Source organism: Lissotriton helveticus, chromosome 11, assembly GCF_964261635.1.
Source record: "Lissotriton helveticus chromosome 11, aLisHel1.1, whole genome shotgun sequence".
Classification (NCBI taxonomy): domain Eukaryota; kingdom Metazoa; phylum Chordata; class Amphibia; order Caudata; family Salamandridae; genus Lissotriton; species Lissotriton helveticus.
This window is the reverse complement of record NC_136072.1, coordinates 936,659,554-936,672,373: the sequence shown is the minus strand read 5'-3', so window position 1 is coordinate 936,672,373 and position 12,820 is coordinate 936,659,554. Positions and strand designations below refer to the sequence as shown.

The following is a 12,820-nucleotide window of genomic DNA, read 5'->3' as shown; positions in this document are numbered from 1 at the left end:
CACAAATGACAGTTACTTAGGTTCATCTGAGGTATTATCCTTTTGTTAGATACTAATTCACAATAGGGATTTTTCTCTATCTCTCAGGTCTTAATCATAGGGTACGATATCATGTTTGATTGACACGAATGTCATGGGTACATTGTTAGCAAAGTTGGTTTACAGACCAATGCGCTCTGGGAAATGTAGTCTTTCAGTAAGACGACACAAGCAGATCAATGGGTGGTGTTGATTCATATATAAATAAATGGACCTCATGTTGTGTAACGGAGTCTTGATATTCGGGTCTTACAGGGACATCCACGGAATATCTCAGTTTAGTCCACCTTTGTTTGTGCTAAGTTTGTAGACCCATTTCTGTTCCTTGGTAAACAGGTATTTACTTATATCTGTCACCTGTTCCGGAATAAACGGCTGTTCTAGCACTGTCCAGCTGAACTCAGTGGGGCCATGTCCTTTCTCTAGAAAGTGCGTGGTGAGGCGGGTAGCTTGTTTGCGGCATCTTATAGTGCTTTTATGTTCCGATATGCGGACCTTTACCTTTCTAGTTGTCATTCCCACATATCTTAGTTGACAGGGACATGTAATGAGGTAGATCAGGTTCTGACTATTGCAATTGGTAAATTTTTTCTGTTGCCTTGGACGTTTCGTACCAATGTCTACAGTTAGTGATTTGCTGGTCTGGAGGGCACGCAGCACATGTGCCACAGGGGTGATGGCCTTCTACTGCCGGGAGATCCCAAAGGGTGCCAACTGCTCGAGATGTTGTGCTCTTCGGCCGAGAATGCACCAGCTTGTCCTTCAGGTTGGGGCCCCGTTTGAAGGCGAATAGAGGGGGCGGTAGGTGGTCTCCTCCAGTATTAAGAATGGACATGCGTTTCTGAACAATCTTTTGTACTTGATTCGATTTGGTGGTAAAAGTATTGATAAAAGTCATTCGGTCAGATTTTTCTTTATCTATAGGAGGTTCTAGAAGAGCTTCCCGATTATTATTAGAGGCTCGTTTCATCGAGTCCCGGATAATTTTTTTAGGGTACTTCCTAGCCAGAAGTTGGCCCTTCAGGTTTTCTGCATGTTTCTTGAATGAGTCTCTGCTGGAGCAGTTCCTTTGGATCCTCAGAAATTGACCGAACGGTAGATTATTTCTCAGAGCTCTAGGATGGCAACTATCATAGCTCAATAATGCGTTCCGAGCCATGGGTTTCTTGTAGAGTTCTGATTGTAAACCTGTTGGTGTGGTTCTGATCAGGAGATCAAGGAACAGCAGTTGGTGCTTGTCATATTCGACTGTGAAGCGAAGATGGTTATTCCTTGTGTTGAGCCATTGATGAAAAAGTAGAAGATCCTCCTCTATACCTCTCCAAACCACCAGAATATCATCAATGTATCTCCTCCATGTGCGCACTGACTGTAGAAAGGAATTTGTGGGGGACATCACATCCTCTTGCTCAAATTTGTGGACGTAGAGGTTCGCTAAGCTGGGAGCGAAAAAGCTCCCCATGCTGGTCCCCGATATCTGTAGGTAAATACTATCCTCATAACAAAAGAAATTTTCTTTCATTGCCAGTTGTGCAAGCATCATAATGAAGTGCACTGACGTGATTGAGTTTAGGTCTCTTTCTTGTAAAAGATTACCCACTAATTCCAAAGTCTCATCTTGTGGAATCGAGGTGTACAAAGATTCCACGTCAAAAGATACCAGAAGATCTGTGGAGATGTCAAATTCAATATCTGGTAGTATCCTTGTAGTTGATACCTGCAACCGTGTATCTTCATATACCTGTCCTGCAGTCCTACAGACAATACCTGCAGTTCACAGTGGAGCCAAAACAATTTAAATTTGTTGTTCTGCCCTTAAGCCTGACCTCAGTCCCTCAGAAAAATGATGATGCTGGTGGTTGCTGCCCATCTTTGGAGTCCAGTGACACATGTGTTTCAGTATCCCGAACAACTGGCTGCTCTGGGCATACCCCATGCAGACTGTTGAGTTGTGGACAACCTGATATTGGTGGAATTCTCCATCAGCGAGCTGAAGTACCACCTAATGGCTATGTACAGGATTCCCTTTGTAAGAGCTATCCCAGACACAGTGGAGTTTAATGTATTTCAACCATATCAGGGAATTTGGGGCATACAGGATATGATCCCGAAGTTTCAAGCTCAGTCCTGGGTCTTGGTCAGTATGGTTGAGGTTTCTTGGGCTCCTAGCCTTGTGTATCCTCTTTGCCCCATATGCCATATGGCGCATGCAGGGCTTACAGTCGAATCACTCAGGCAGACTGTCTGACTCTATCCACATCAAGGTGAAGATAACTCCAGAACATGAGTGGTGGCAAGTAGACACCAGCCTGACTGTATCAGGCCACGTTCCCTACCCCACTTAGGGCTCACAGCAGGGACTGATTAATTGTCTCTGGTTTGAACAGGGCACATGAGAGAAGAAATCAGAGATGTGTGTTCTCTGTGAGCCAACAACTCCACATCAATCTGTTGGAGTTTCTGACTATCTGGCTGGCTTTCAAAGCCTTACTTTCAACCATTAGGCCGAGATTGGTGGAAGTTCTGTCAGACAACATAACCGCCATGTGGCACTGCCACATGTAGGATGGGCTGGGGTCTTGTGGCTGAAAGCTCTGAGCCTTTTGGAGGTGGATTGGATGTCTTCATGGGATCGAAAAGTGCTAAAAAAGGAAAGTCAGTATGGAAGAAAACTCTATTGAGATGGAGCATCCTGTGCATAAAGATGTGCTATGCTCTAGCCAAGAAGGAGCCTCACATGGGCCAAGTCCAACAGAGCTAAGGCTTCTATGACTACATTAGCAAGAGGAGTTCCTGTCTTGGACATCTATCAAGGTCCAACCTGGGCATCAGTGCACATTTTCACAAAGCACTACTGCCATGACAGCGAGGTCTGCAGAGAAGTTCATTTCTACTGCTCTATCCTGCAGGACTTTTTGGTTTGGGTACAATTCTTAGATCCTCCACCTTAATGGATGTACTGCTCGGGTATCTATTTAAAAGGTAAGGAATCTGCAGTTATACATTTCCATCAGACGAATAAGTTGTTTACATTTGCCAATGCTCTCTGGCTATTTGTCTAACCACAGATTCCACACCACCCTCCCTCCTCTTTTTTCTGTGGATTGGACATCTACACATTTTAATATATTCCCAAGTTTTCCACATACTGTCAAATACAGTTTATTTGAATGGATCTGCGTCGATGGGCACGCTACGAGCACAATTAAGAACCTGTCACCAGCACACAGAAATGGTACCTATATGTGGCCCTGCTATGTCACTTCCGGGGCGATGCAAGGCAACCGCAGAGCCACATGGCACCATGTAGCGACACACAGGAGCTATTGCTTGCAAATCTCAGGAGTCAGACTGATACCTGGGAAATATTTTAAGTAGGAGGAATCTGAGATAGAATTTCCACCAGAAAGGAAACCTAGCAATAACAAAGGTAAATAAAGGGATTCTCTGTTGCATTTCCCAGTTTTAAAAATCATACTCATACCAAATGCATTTGCCAGTGAGTTCACAATGAAATGGCCCTTCCAATTGAAATTGTCAAAGTACTGTGTATTTACCAGTGATAATAAAAAAAGTTTTTCCCTTGGAATGACTCACCAACTCTGACAGTATTCAACCATCTGTCATACAAGCTTCTTCTCTAAATTATATACTGGCAATTGTTATTGTTACTATATTGGGCACCCTGTCCCTTGGATAGTAGGGCTTCTCCCTTTTACATTACAAATATTTACCAGTGATGACAACCCCTTTCATATTGGATATGTCAGGAGGTTCACTATGTAAAACCCTTTCTTATTGTTTTTGTCACAGGATTCAGGATACAAAATTGCTTCCTATGGTATAATGTATCCCACCTCCACCCCCCCCCCCCCTTTTCCCCCCAAATCAAATGTGGCAACTGGCCTAGTAGATCGAGTCTTTTCCTGTTATATGTGTAGTACCAGGTGCCCCAGCAGGCTCCAACCCTAAAAACCAGCAATAAACTAATTGGCAATGTGTCACAATGTAAAACGAGAGACAAACTGTCTTTATCACTACATTAGAAAAACAATAAAGTAAGCCTGTTGGCTGTAAATTAGAGATGAGAATGTTATCTATGCCTAGAAAGTCCCATCAAACATTTAAGAAACCCAAAATATACCTGGACAGATCATTTCTCTGAAGATCCCAAGCATTTACCGTGGCTTAAACTAAAAACGATCCTAGATGCTAAACCCCTTTGTATTGCATTTGTCAGAGAGTTTACAGTGTAAAACTACTTCCTATTGTATGTGTTAAGTTCAAAATATAAATCCCCTTCCTATAATGTTAGCCCTGGTGTTCACAGTGTAAAACATCCTCCTGATGTATTTGACAGAGGGTTCACATTGTAAGATCATTCCTGTTACGTTTGTCAGAGGATGCACCAGGGAAATCTCCTCCCTGTTGTATTTGTAGAAGTTCAGAATGTAAAATCCCTGCCGGTTTTATTAGTGAAATTTGATTCAGGAGGACCCAGTGAAGTCAAAAGTCACTAGCCAGAATTGCCAGTGTCACCACATTTGATATCCAGTAAAGCAAGCCTATTGGCTTTAACTTGAACATAAATATTAACAGGTGTCAATGCAGCGATACCATCAAGCAAGTATAGCCAGACCCAGAGTACACATTGATTTGACCATTAACTCTTCTTCTGGAGATACCAAGAATTTTTAGTTACTGGACCAATTTTTTTTTAAATATGTAGTTAACTCCGTCCTGTTGCATTTTTTAGCTAGTTGACAATGTAAAACACATTCCTATTGTATTTGTCAAATAGTTCAAAATGCAAACCCTCTTCCTCTGGTGTTTGACCTGGAGCTCAGAGTGCAAAACCATTTCTATTACATTTGTCATAGTTAATGATGTGAAACACCTTCTCCCTGTTCTGGTCATGGGGTTGCACTAAACACCCTGCAAATAATGTCTCTTATAGTATTTTGACTTATGTTCCTAGCAGTTATGAGCAATGCAATTGCTACTTATGCCAAGAAACAAAACTGGCTTTCAATTGAATACTTGTAGTGTAGAAAATCAACATGTAAGATGAGCGACAGCGTCTCTCTAAGGACTGTTGTTGCAACTCTTTGTCTCTCGATCATGTTAACACCTGGAAAACAGCGCAGGTATTTGCAAGGGCTTGAAATTCTGACAAAAACGGGTTGTCAGAATGTTTGACAACAAATACAATTCCCCCCAAAAATAGTTTCAGTGGGGAGTAACCAAAGCCCTTACCTACTACGGTAATCTATCAGATTACATGTTAAAAAATACTGGTCAACAGGCTTTAACACAGTTTAGTATCAATCCAACAGTATTGCCTTTGTCATAGCTTTAAAAAAAATGCAGATAAAACCTATAGCTTCTGATGCAGCTTTTCACAATTAGCCAATCAATCCTAAAGATTTGATCATTGGCTTGTCATCATAACCAACTCAGGACTACCCTATTAAGCATAATCCATGCTATACAAGTACCCTTTTTCAGCTGAAGAATGCAACTTCTGCCCAATCAAATCCTTTAATTGAGAAGATCAACCCGTGGGCAGCACCAGAGCTTCTGGCTCTTTAGAATTCACATTAGAACTGACGACATCTACTCTCTCAAACCAGGCCTATAAACGGGAAGAGGATAGTTGCAACCAGTAATCTCAAACCTATAACAACTTTTCCCAGACATTTAAGTGCTGAGGTAGCAGTAAGAATTGTTTATCGCTAGGTGATTGATGATTAGGAAAGTTGTCAGTTTTGTCATGAAGCGTTGGAGGCTTTCTTGGCTTTCTACTTTTTATTTGCTTCAAGGAATTCACACTATATCTCCTTTTGCAGTTTTTGTGTGCATATTACTGTGTTTGTACTTGCTTTCATCTCTCCTGTGCATAGCTTATACGTGATTTATGGTCCAGCATTCAAAAGGTGTGCTTACTTTTACTCTACTTGTGCACTCTTCACTGTTGATTTTTTGCCTGCATAATGTTTGCGTTTTCTTATTGTGTCCCTATGTTCTCGACCACTGGAAATCTGTACACCACGGGACTCCAGCATTCATCAATATTAACCCTTTACTATTTACTTGTGCTTTTCATCTCTCTGTTTGTGCAAACACACACTCAATTTACGCTCCCCCTTGTACTGTTTACCTATACCCCTTTGCCTACTTGACGTATATTTTAGTATTTATAATTATTCTTTCCTCACCCTTTCTACCGCTCAGATCAATCTCTCCTTATACTGTCTGTACCATCAAATAGCGTTTGTGAACATTTGCTGCATTTGTCTTCATGATTACTTGGCCAGCCACAGTTAAGAAGTAGATATTTTGATCGTATGGTCTTCATTGATAGTCCTAAATGCTAGAATAATTCCCTACTGCATTGACCCCGGAACACTTTATCTTCATATATTTGTACCCAAATTCATACACTGAGTGCAGCTGTCCATATGATGAGCAGCAGTTTCCAGGCAAGGTTTTCCCAAGTTTAGACTGCCAAACTCCAGAGTTCCATTTCAGGACTGCATTGCAACATCTTAGTGTAAAATGTTGAGAACTTGTCTAACATTGACAAACACAGTTTGGAAGGCGTACATCAAAGAGCTGTGATAAATGGGATCATGTATCTTTAAGACTGTACGAGTCCGTTACCCATGATTCATTGTACTAGCAGTTGCCTCTAGATTGAGTTATATTTTCCAGCTCATATGAGAGGAGGCCAGAGCACAGTCAAGGTGTCACACTTTTGTTTGTTCAGAGAGATTTCTCTTAGAATTTGACGTTTTTCAGCTTCACTGGATATTGTTCCTTCCCATCTACAGATTGAACCTGTTAAAAGGTATTTTGTGAAATGTTCAGCTTCTGGTCTGAAGAAAACAACCAGAGACTCACACTAGGTGTGAGTAGTTTGTCTTTCCTTTGCACTGTCTGTGAAGGGAATATGAAATCTGTCAGAAGTTGTTAAAAATAGCATTAAAAAACTGGGAAGGCATCATGCTGAGATGCAAGCTGGAGGGCATGAGAGCCAAGGAGGAATGTAACATGAAAACAATGGGTTAAAAGTCCACCAGCCACATGGACTTGACAGAGGAAGAATACTTTTTCACAGACTCTGTCATAGTTATATCTAGAAAGAGGAGGTTGAGTAATGGTGGTTGAAAACATCAACAACACCATTCTAGTTGACATTTGTAGTCTTGACGAAGGTCATGATGTTCCTGTCCGAGGCTTTGACCCTCATTGTCATCACTGTCAACATCTGGCTCATCAACACCATCACAGATCAACAAAGTCATCAGTGTTGAAGCATTCCCAGGCAACAATATCTCACTCACTTTCAAGTAGTCATCGAATGAGGGTAATAAATTGTCCATTGCGGTTGATGCAGCCATGAACTGATGGCGACACCTTGACCAAAGAAGTCAAAGTCATCCATGGGCATCTCCACAGCTTTGTGGATACAGTCAATACTTTCAACATTTTTGCTTCAATCTCTGAGGCTGAACTCAGTGGCGCACTTTCTGATGATATTGAGGTTCTCAACGTCGCTTGTAAGTCCTATGCCAAAAAAAAGACTAAGTCACTCTTCTAAGGAGAGTCCCCAATCTTTGGGCCCTCAATGCTTATTCATTTTGGTGGTGGATCCTTTTATAGTAGTATTGCAAACTCTTAACCTGCTTCTACCACCGTTATTGTCTTGTAACCAACTTCGATGTTGCCATTTAGGAAACTACTGTCGCCACCTTAAGAAGATTTTCCCATGCATCGGCATTTCCTCGGGGGGGGGGGGGGGGGGGGGTAAACACTGTCTGTTAGCTTTTCCATCAGCTTTCCAATCAGATGATAGAGACTGTCTCATTATATATACCGGTACAAAAGGGGGTGGTGATGGACGGAGCATCTGAACCAATCAAACACTCACACCCAGTCAACAGATCTGGGTTTATTCCATCACCGTTCTTTAGCCCACTCTGCCACCCCAGTTCAGACATGGCCATATGCAAATCAATCTGACCCTGTGCCTCATGGGAACAGTCCAGCCCGAACTGCCAAGCCATGCCTTCCCTGGACCGGAAACAAGCTTACTAGGACCGGTTTCTGGCATTTCAGCCGTCTTCAGCCAGGCTTGCTTGAATTCATTGGCAAAGTGAGCAAGGGACTCACGTCTGAGCATACCCTGCCAACTTATGGCGAACAAAGTGGTACAAAAGGGGGTGGTGATGGACGGAGCATCCGAACCAATCAAACTCTCACACCCAGTCAAAAGATCTGGGTTTAATCCATCACCGTTCTTTAGCCCACTGTGCCACCCCAGTTCAGACATGGCCATATGCGAATCAGTCTGACCCTGTGCCTCATGGGAACAGTCCAGCCCGAACTGCCAAGCCATGCCTTCCCTGGACCGGAAACAAGCTTCCTAGGACCGGTTTCTGGCATTTCAGCCGTCTTCAGCCAGGCTTTTGTACCGCTTTGTTCGCCATAAGTTGGCAGGGTATGCTCGGACGTGAGTCCCTTGCTCACTTTGCCACTGGATTCAAGCAAGCCTGGCTGAAGACGTGAGTCCCTTGGGCAATATCGCCATTTTTTTTAAAAAGGTGAAGGCCTGGCCCCGGGGATAGGGCTGCCGGGCTGAAATAGATCTGGGAAAGGGGCCGCATTGCCCCCTCTCTTAAAAAAATGAAATAAAGAAAGGGCAGACCCCGAGGTTGGGTTCCCCGTGGCCAAAATTGGCCCAGGGAAGGGGAGCACACATCCCCTCATCCTTTATTTATTTATTTTTTTTAAATAAAAAGGCCGGGACCCTGGGCCATAAAAGGCCGCTAGAGATTCCATCACCATTTAAAAGAAAATAATAGTGACGGAGTGACCGTGGACGGAATACGGCTGGGGAATGAATGCCACTTTACTGCTGAGTGCCTCAGAACTAATGTTGACTATTTCCCCCGACCAGTAGTGTGCTAGGAGGTGAGTTTGCAAAGTGGTGGAGAAAGGGGGCGTGGCCTCTGACCACTTCTCAGCAATACAGCTGTGTGGGTCTCACTGGATGTAATAGGAGGGCTAGTTGGCCCCCATGGACCCTCAAGATCCAAGGGGACTTCATCCCCCAACTAATTTCTCCACCACTCTGCAAACATGATGCTAGTTGAAAAAACTTAGAAATTCACAAAAAAAACAAAGGTTAAAGGGTAGTTCTAGTTCGGAATTACCATTTAACAACCCTTAGAAATTCACTGAAAAAAACAAAGCTTACAAGAATTGTATAGTTAGGATATAGAATTTAAAAAAAACTTGGAAATTCACAAAAAAAACTAAAGGTTACAGGGACGTTATAGTTCGGGTCAGATTTTACTCATACAAAACCAGAGAAATTCAGCAGGTATAGTTACCTGAGTTAACTAGAACGCGACCCCCCCGCAATGCACTGCTTATGACCTCACATCACTAATGACATGGTCAGTGACATCACTGATGACATCCACAGCGTCTGACGCAGTCTCTCACATCATATTAGAATCTTTTATACGCCCTCTCCACTCCCACACAACCATTCACAAATCCATACCAGTACTTACACACCCACTCACTGATTCATAGATCTACACACACATCCACTCGCTCCCCCGTACTGCCACCTATACTCTCTCTCTCTCTCTCTCTCTCACACAAAACATTACGTTGTATTACAGGGAGGTTGCTGAAAAAGTTTGATTCTTTTCAGAATGCTAATACATTTTGATCTCATGAGGTCTGCGGACATTGGAGTTGTAATTCACGCAATTTACGGCATCATGTTGAGCCTTCTTTAATGCTTTGCCTGGGAACGGGACGGTGATCTGATGATTGATTTTGACCTCAGACGCCGATGAACAAGGAAAGAGTGAACGGCCCTTCGTGAGCGTGTCGGTGGTTGGGGCTTATAGCTATATAGGCCACCTCTAGTAACGCTATTAGGGCATTGTTTGAAATAAGGGTGACCAATTATATAGAGCAGGGTAACAGGTTTCTGACCGAAAATAGGCCTGATGTTAACACAGCACGTCCGCATTAACATACAAGAGGGGCTCTTTTTACCGCGCTAACTAGACCAACTAGAAATTATGTTAGCTTGGTTGGAAGTTAGACGTGAAGTCATTGAGAGATTTTGTGTAACAAATAGATGAGACTTTTATTTTTTTAGCATGAAAGCTGTTACCGCCTGAGTAATTGACATGGGGAAAGTTGTTTAGCTTCCACGTTTACAGACGGGGGTTGCATTGATTTTTCGTTTTAACGACTGTGTTTAAGGTATGCCCTTGAGCGAGTTTAAGTCGAATAAAGGTACTTGGTTACTGTACAGATTAATTATGTGGAAGTATTTGGGTTTTTTTCTATAGAGGAATGGAGGAATCTAATACTCAGTGATGTGACATCGTTTTCGATGTATTTTGACTTTTAATGAAATCTGGCTAAACACACAAAACCAATAAGAAATGTACAGGAGGCCTGATTATATGCAATAGTGGACATTTAGATGAATTACAACAGGGAAATTGATTCCTGTGTCTTGATTAATCTTTTATTGGAATGCAGGTTTTTTATATTTGTGAAACACATTTAATACATGGTATAGGCAAACTCGGTGGCTCCCACTGGTGAGTCAATGAACGGACCTACACATGGGCATGTATGTCATTTAGTGAAGGCTTGTGTGTAGGAGGGTCACAACCAGTCCTGAATGAAGTGTTGGGGGTGTGTTGAGGTATTACATAAAGCTTTATATTTTATTTAATGGATGGCACTGAAAAATTTGAGTTAATATGTGTTCTTGAAACGTATGTCTTTTCACGATGTTATCATAGGCGGCAGTGATGTAAAGTTGTGCATTTAATTGGATTTATGTTTTTCACGTAGGAATTTTATTATGTCTTCCAAACAGGAATATTAATGATTTTCTAAAGAGGGAGACTGTTTTTGACCTGAAGAAGGTGGTGGTACAATTAATATTCCATCGAAACATGTCGACGCAATAGCGGCTAAATTTGGGGAGCAGGACCACATAAGAAAAAGGAAATAGACTTATCTATGTGTGGTCCTTTATGATTCTTACAAATTAGTTTGGATTAATGACAAATGTGGTTGTATTGTTGTTGTCCCGCTCTTTTTATTATTGAATTTGTCGTTTTTAATCATTTGAGTCCTTTATGAGTGTACACTTTTTATATATCTGGATGATTGATTGAATTTTTAAATAAAAAAATTGTATATTTTTTGAAGAATTTGATGTTCTATGTGTTTTTGTAACCTCCGAATTCACCTGCAACTCTGCAACCAACCGTCTGAGGAGGCCCACATAGGCCTAAACTGGTTATGGGTTGCTTGTGTTACAATTCAGGGCAGGGCCTGGCCTGGCAGTTCAAGCTGGACTGTACCTAATGCAGCAGGGCCAAGACTGATTTGCGCATGGCTGGGTCCAAATTGAGGTGGCATGGTGTGCAAAATAACATTAGATTGGGATGTGGCCAATCAAATAATTACCAGTGGCTGAGATTAATTCAAGCATCACTTTTTTGTATACTTCTTTGAAACTTCCTGGCACAAGTTTTCCAGTCATTGCTCATGACGATTTTTCCCCTCATGCAACAGTGAGCTGAGTTCCATTCCCATCCAAACAGAATTTCTTCACTGTCTTCTGCTTTTGCCCTCATGAATGATTGCACTGTACCCATAGAAGTGAAGTGCCTATTTGCTCTCTAAACATGTTGGTTTTCTGTACCTAATCACGCTTCTTGTGCAATTTTAACTTAAAGAACTCCATAATCTTTAAACACTTTTTTTTATAACCAAGAAGCGCCCCAGCTATCAATTTAGCGTTTTTTTGCTCTTTTGCAGTTCTAGCACGTTTCCGTGGCTCATTCTATATTCCATATTTTGCATTCTGTATTATACCGTTCGTGATTCTCATTCGTAGTGTTTCTGAACACATGTTTTTGCATCATTCAGGTCTCAGCCGATCGACCAGGATCAGGTGAAAACGCAGACTCCTCTTTTGGACAAATTAGATGCAATTAAGGATGTGGATGAACTGACCATTCTAGTGAGTATATGCTTTTAATATCACAGTTCCTGTTCTCACTTTTTTTTAGTATTCTGTTCATCAGAACTCCGATTGATTGATGACGTTTCATATTCGAGGTGTGACATTTGGGAATAGCCTGGATATAAGTATTTTGTAATAATAAAAAACTTTAATTTCAAAGTGATACGCTGATATGCAGTTCAGCCGCTTCAAACATGAATTGCCAGTTTGATTTCACGTAACTATTGTCTTGATATGGATTCTTTTGATAACACTTATTACACCTGATATGCTATTTTACCCATCGAGAGATATTCACTGTATGACTACTTAACTTATGCCCACAGGGGCAGTGGAGATCCTAAAATAGTTTGTAAAAACAATACTTAAAAATAGAATGATTAGAAAAAATCACAAACTACATTTGCCCTTTTTCTTTTTTTACTCCTGCTTCTTGGGGGCTGTCTTAATTATAATCTGTGTGACCTTGCGGCCTATTGGGCGGGCTGAAAACGACTATTTAAAGATGTACTGTTTAGGGCTTTTTGCATCCTATAGCACCAAGTGCCGCCATGCTCACTTCCCTGAACATGTGCCCTCTCTTGAAAGTTCGCCTCCCCCCCCTTTTTCGCAATCAGTGTATATACAGTGAATTGCGTTTCACATACAATTTTGTCGTTTTTTTAATAAATTTTTTTCTTCAGGTTGGGCAAC

General features: G+C 41.7%; 1 protein-coding gene across 4 annotated transcripts in view; it reads left to right on the top strand.

Moving 5' to 3' along the window:
• The window catches only part of SMTN (smoothelin), a 1,119,422-nt gene that overhangs the window by 290,939 nt on the left and 815,663 nt on the right, over nt 1–12,820 (top strand). For all 4 annotated transcript variants that reach the window (XM_078667269.1, XM_078667270.1, XM_078667267.1 and 1 more), the window contains exon 4: nt 12,031–12,124. In XM_078667269.1, the coding sequence (XP_078523395.1) occupies nt 12,031–12,124 (94 nt within the window). The remainder of the gene's footprint in view (nt 1–12,030; nt 12,125–12,820) is intronic.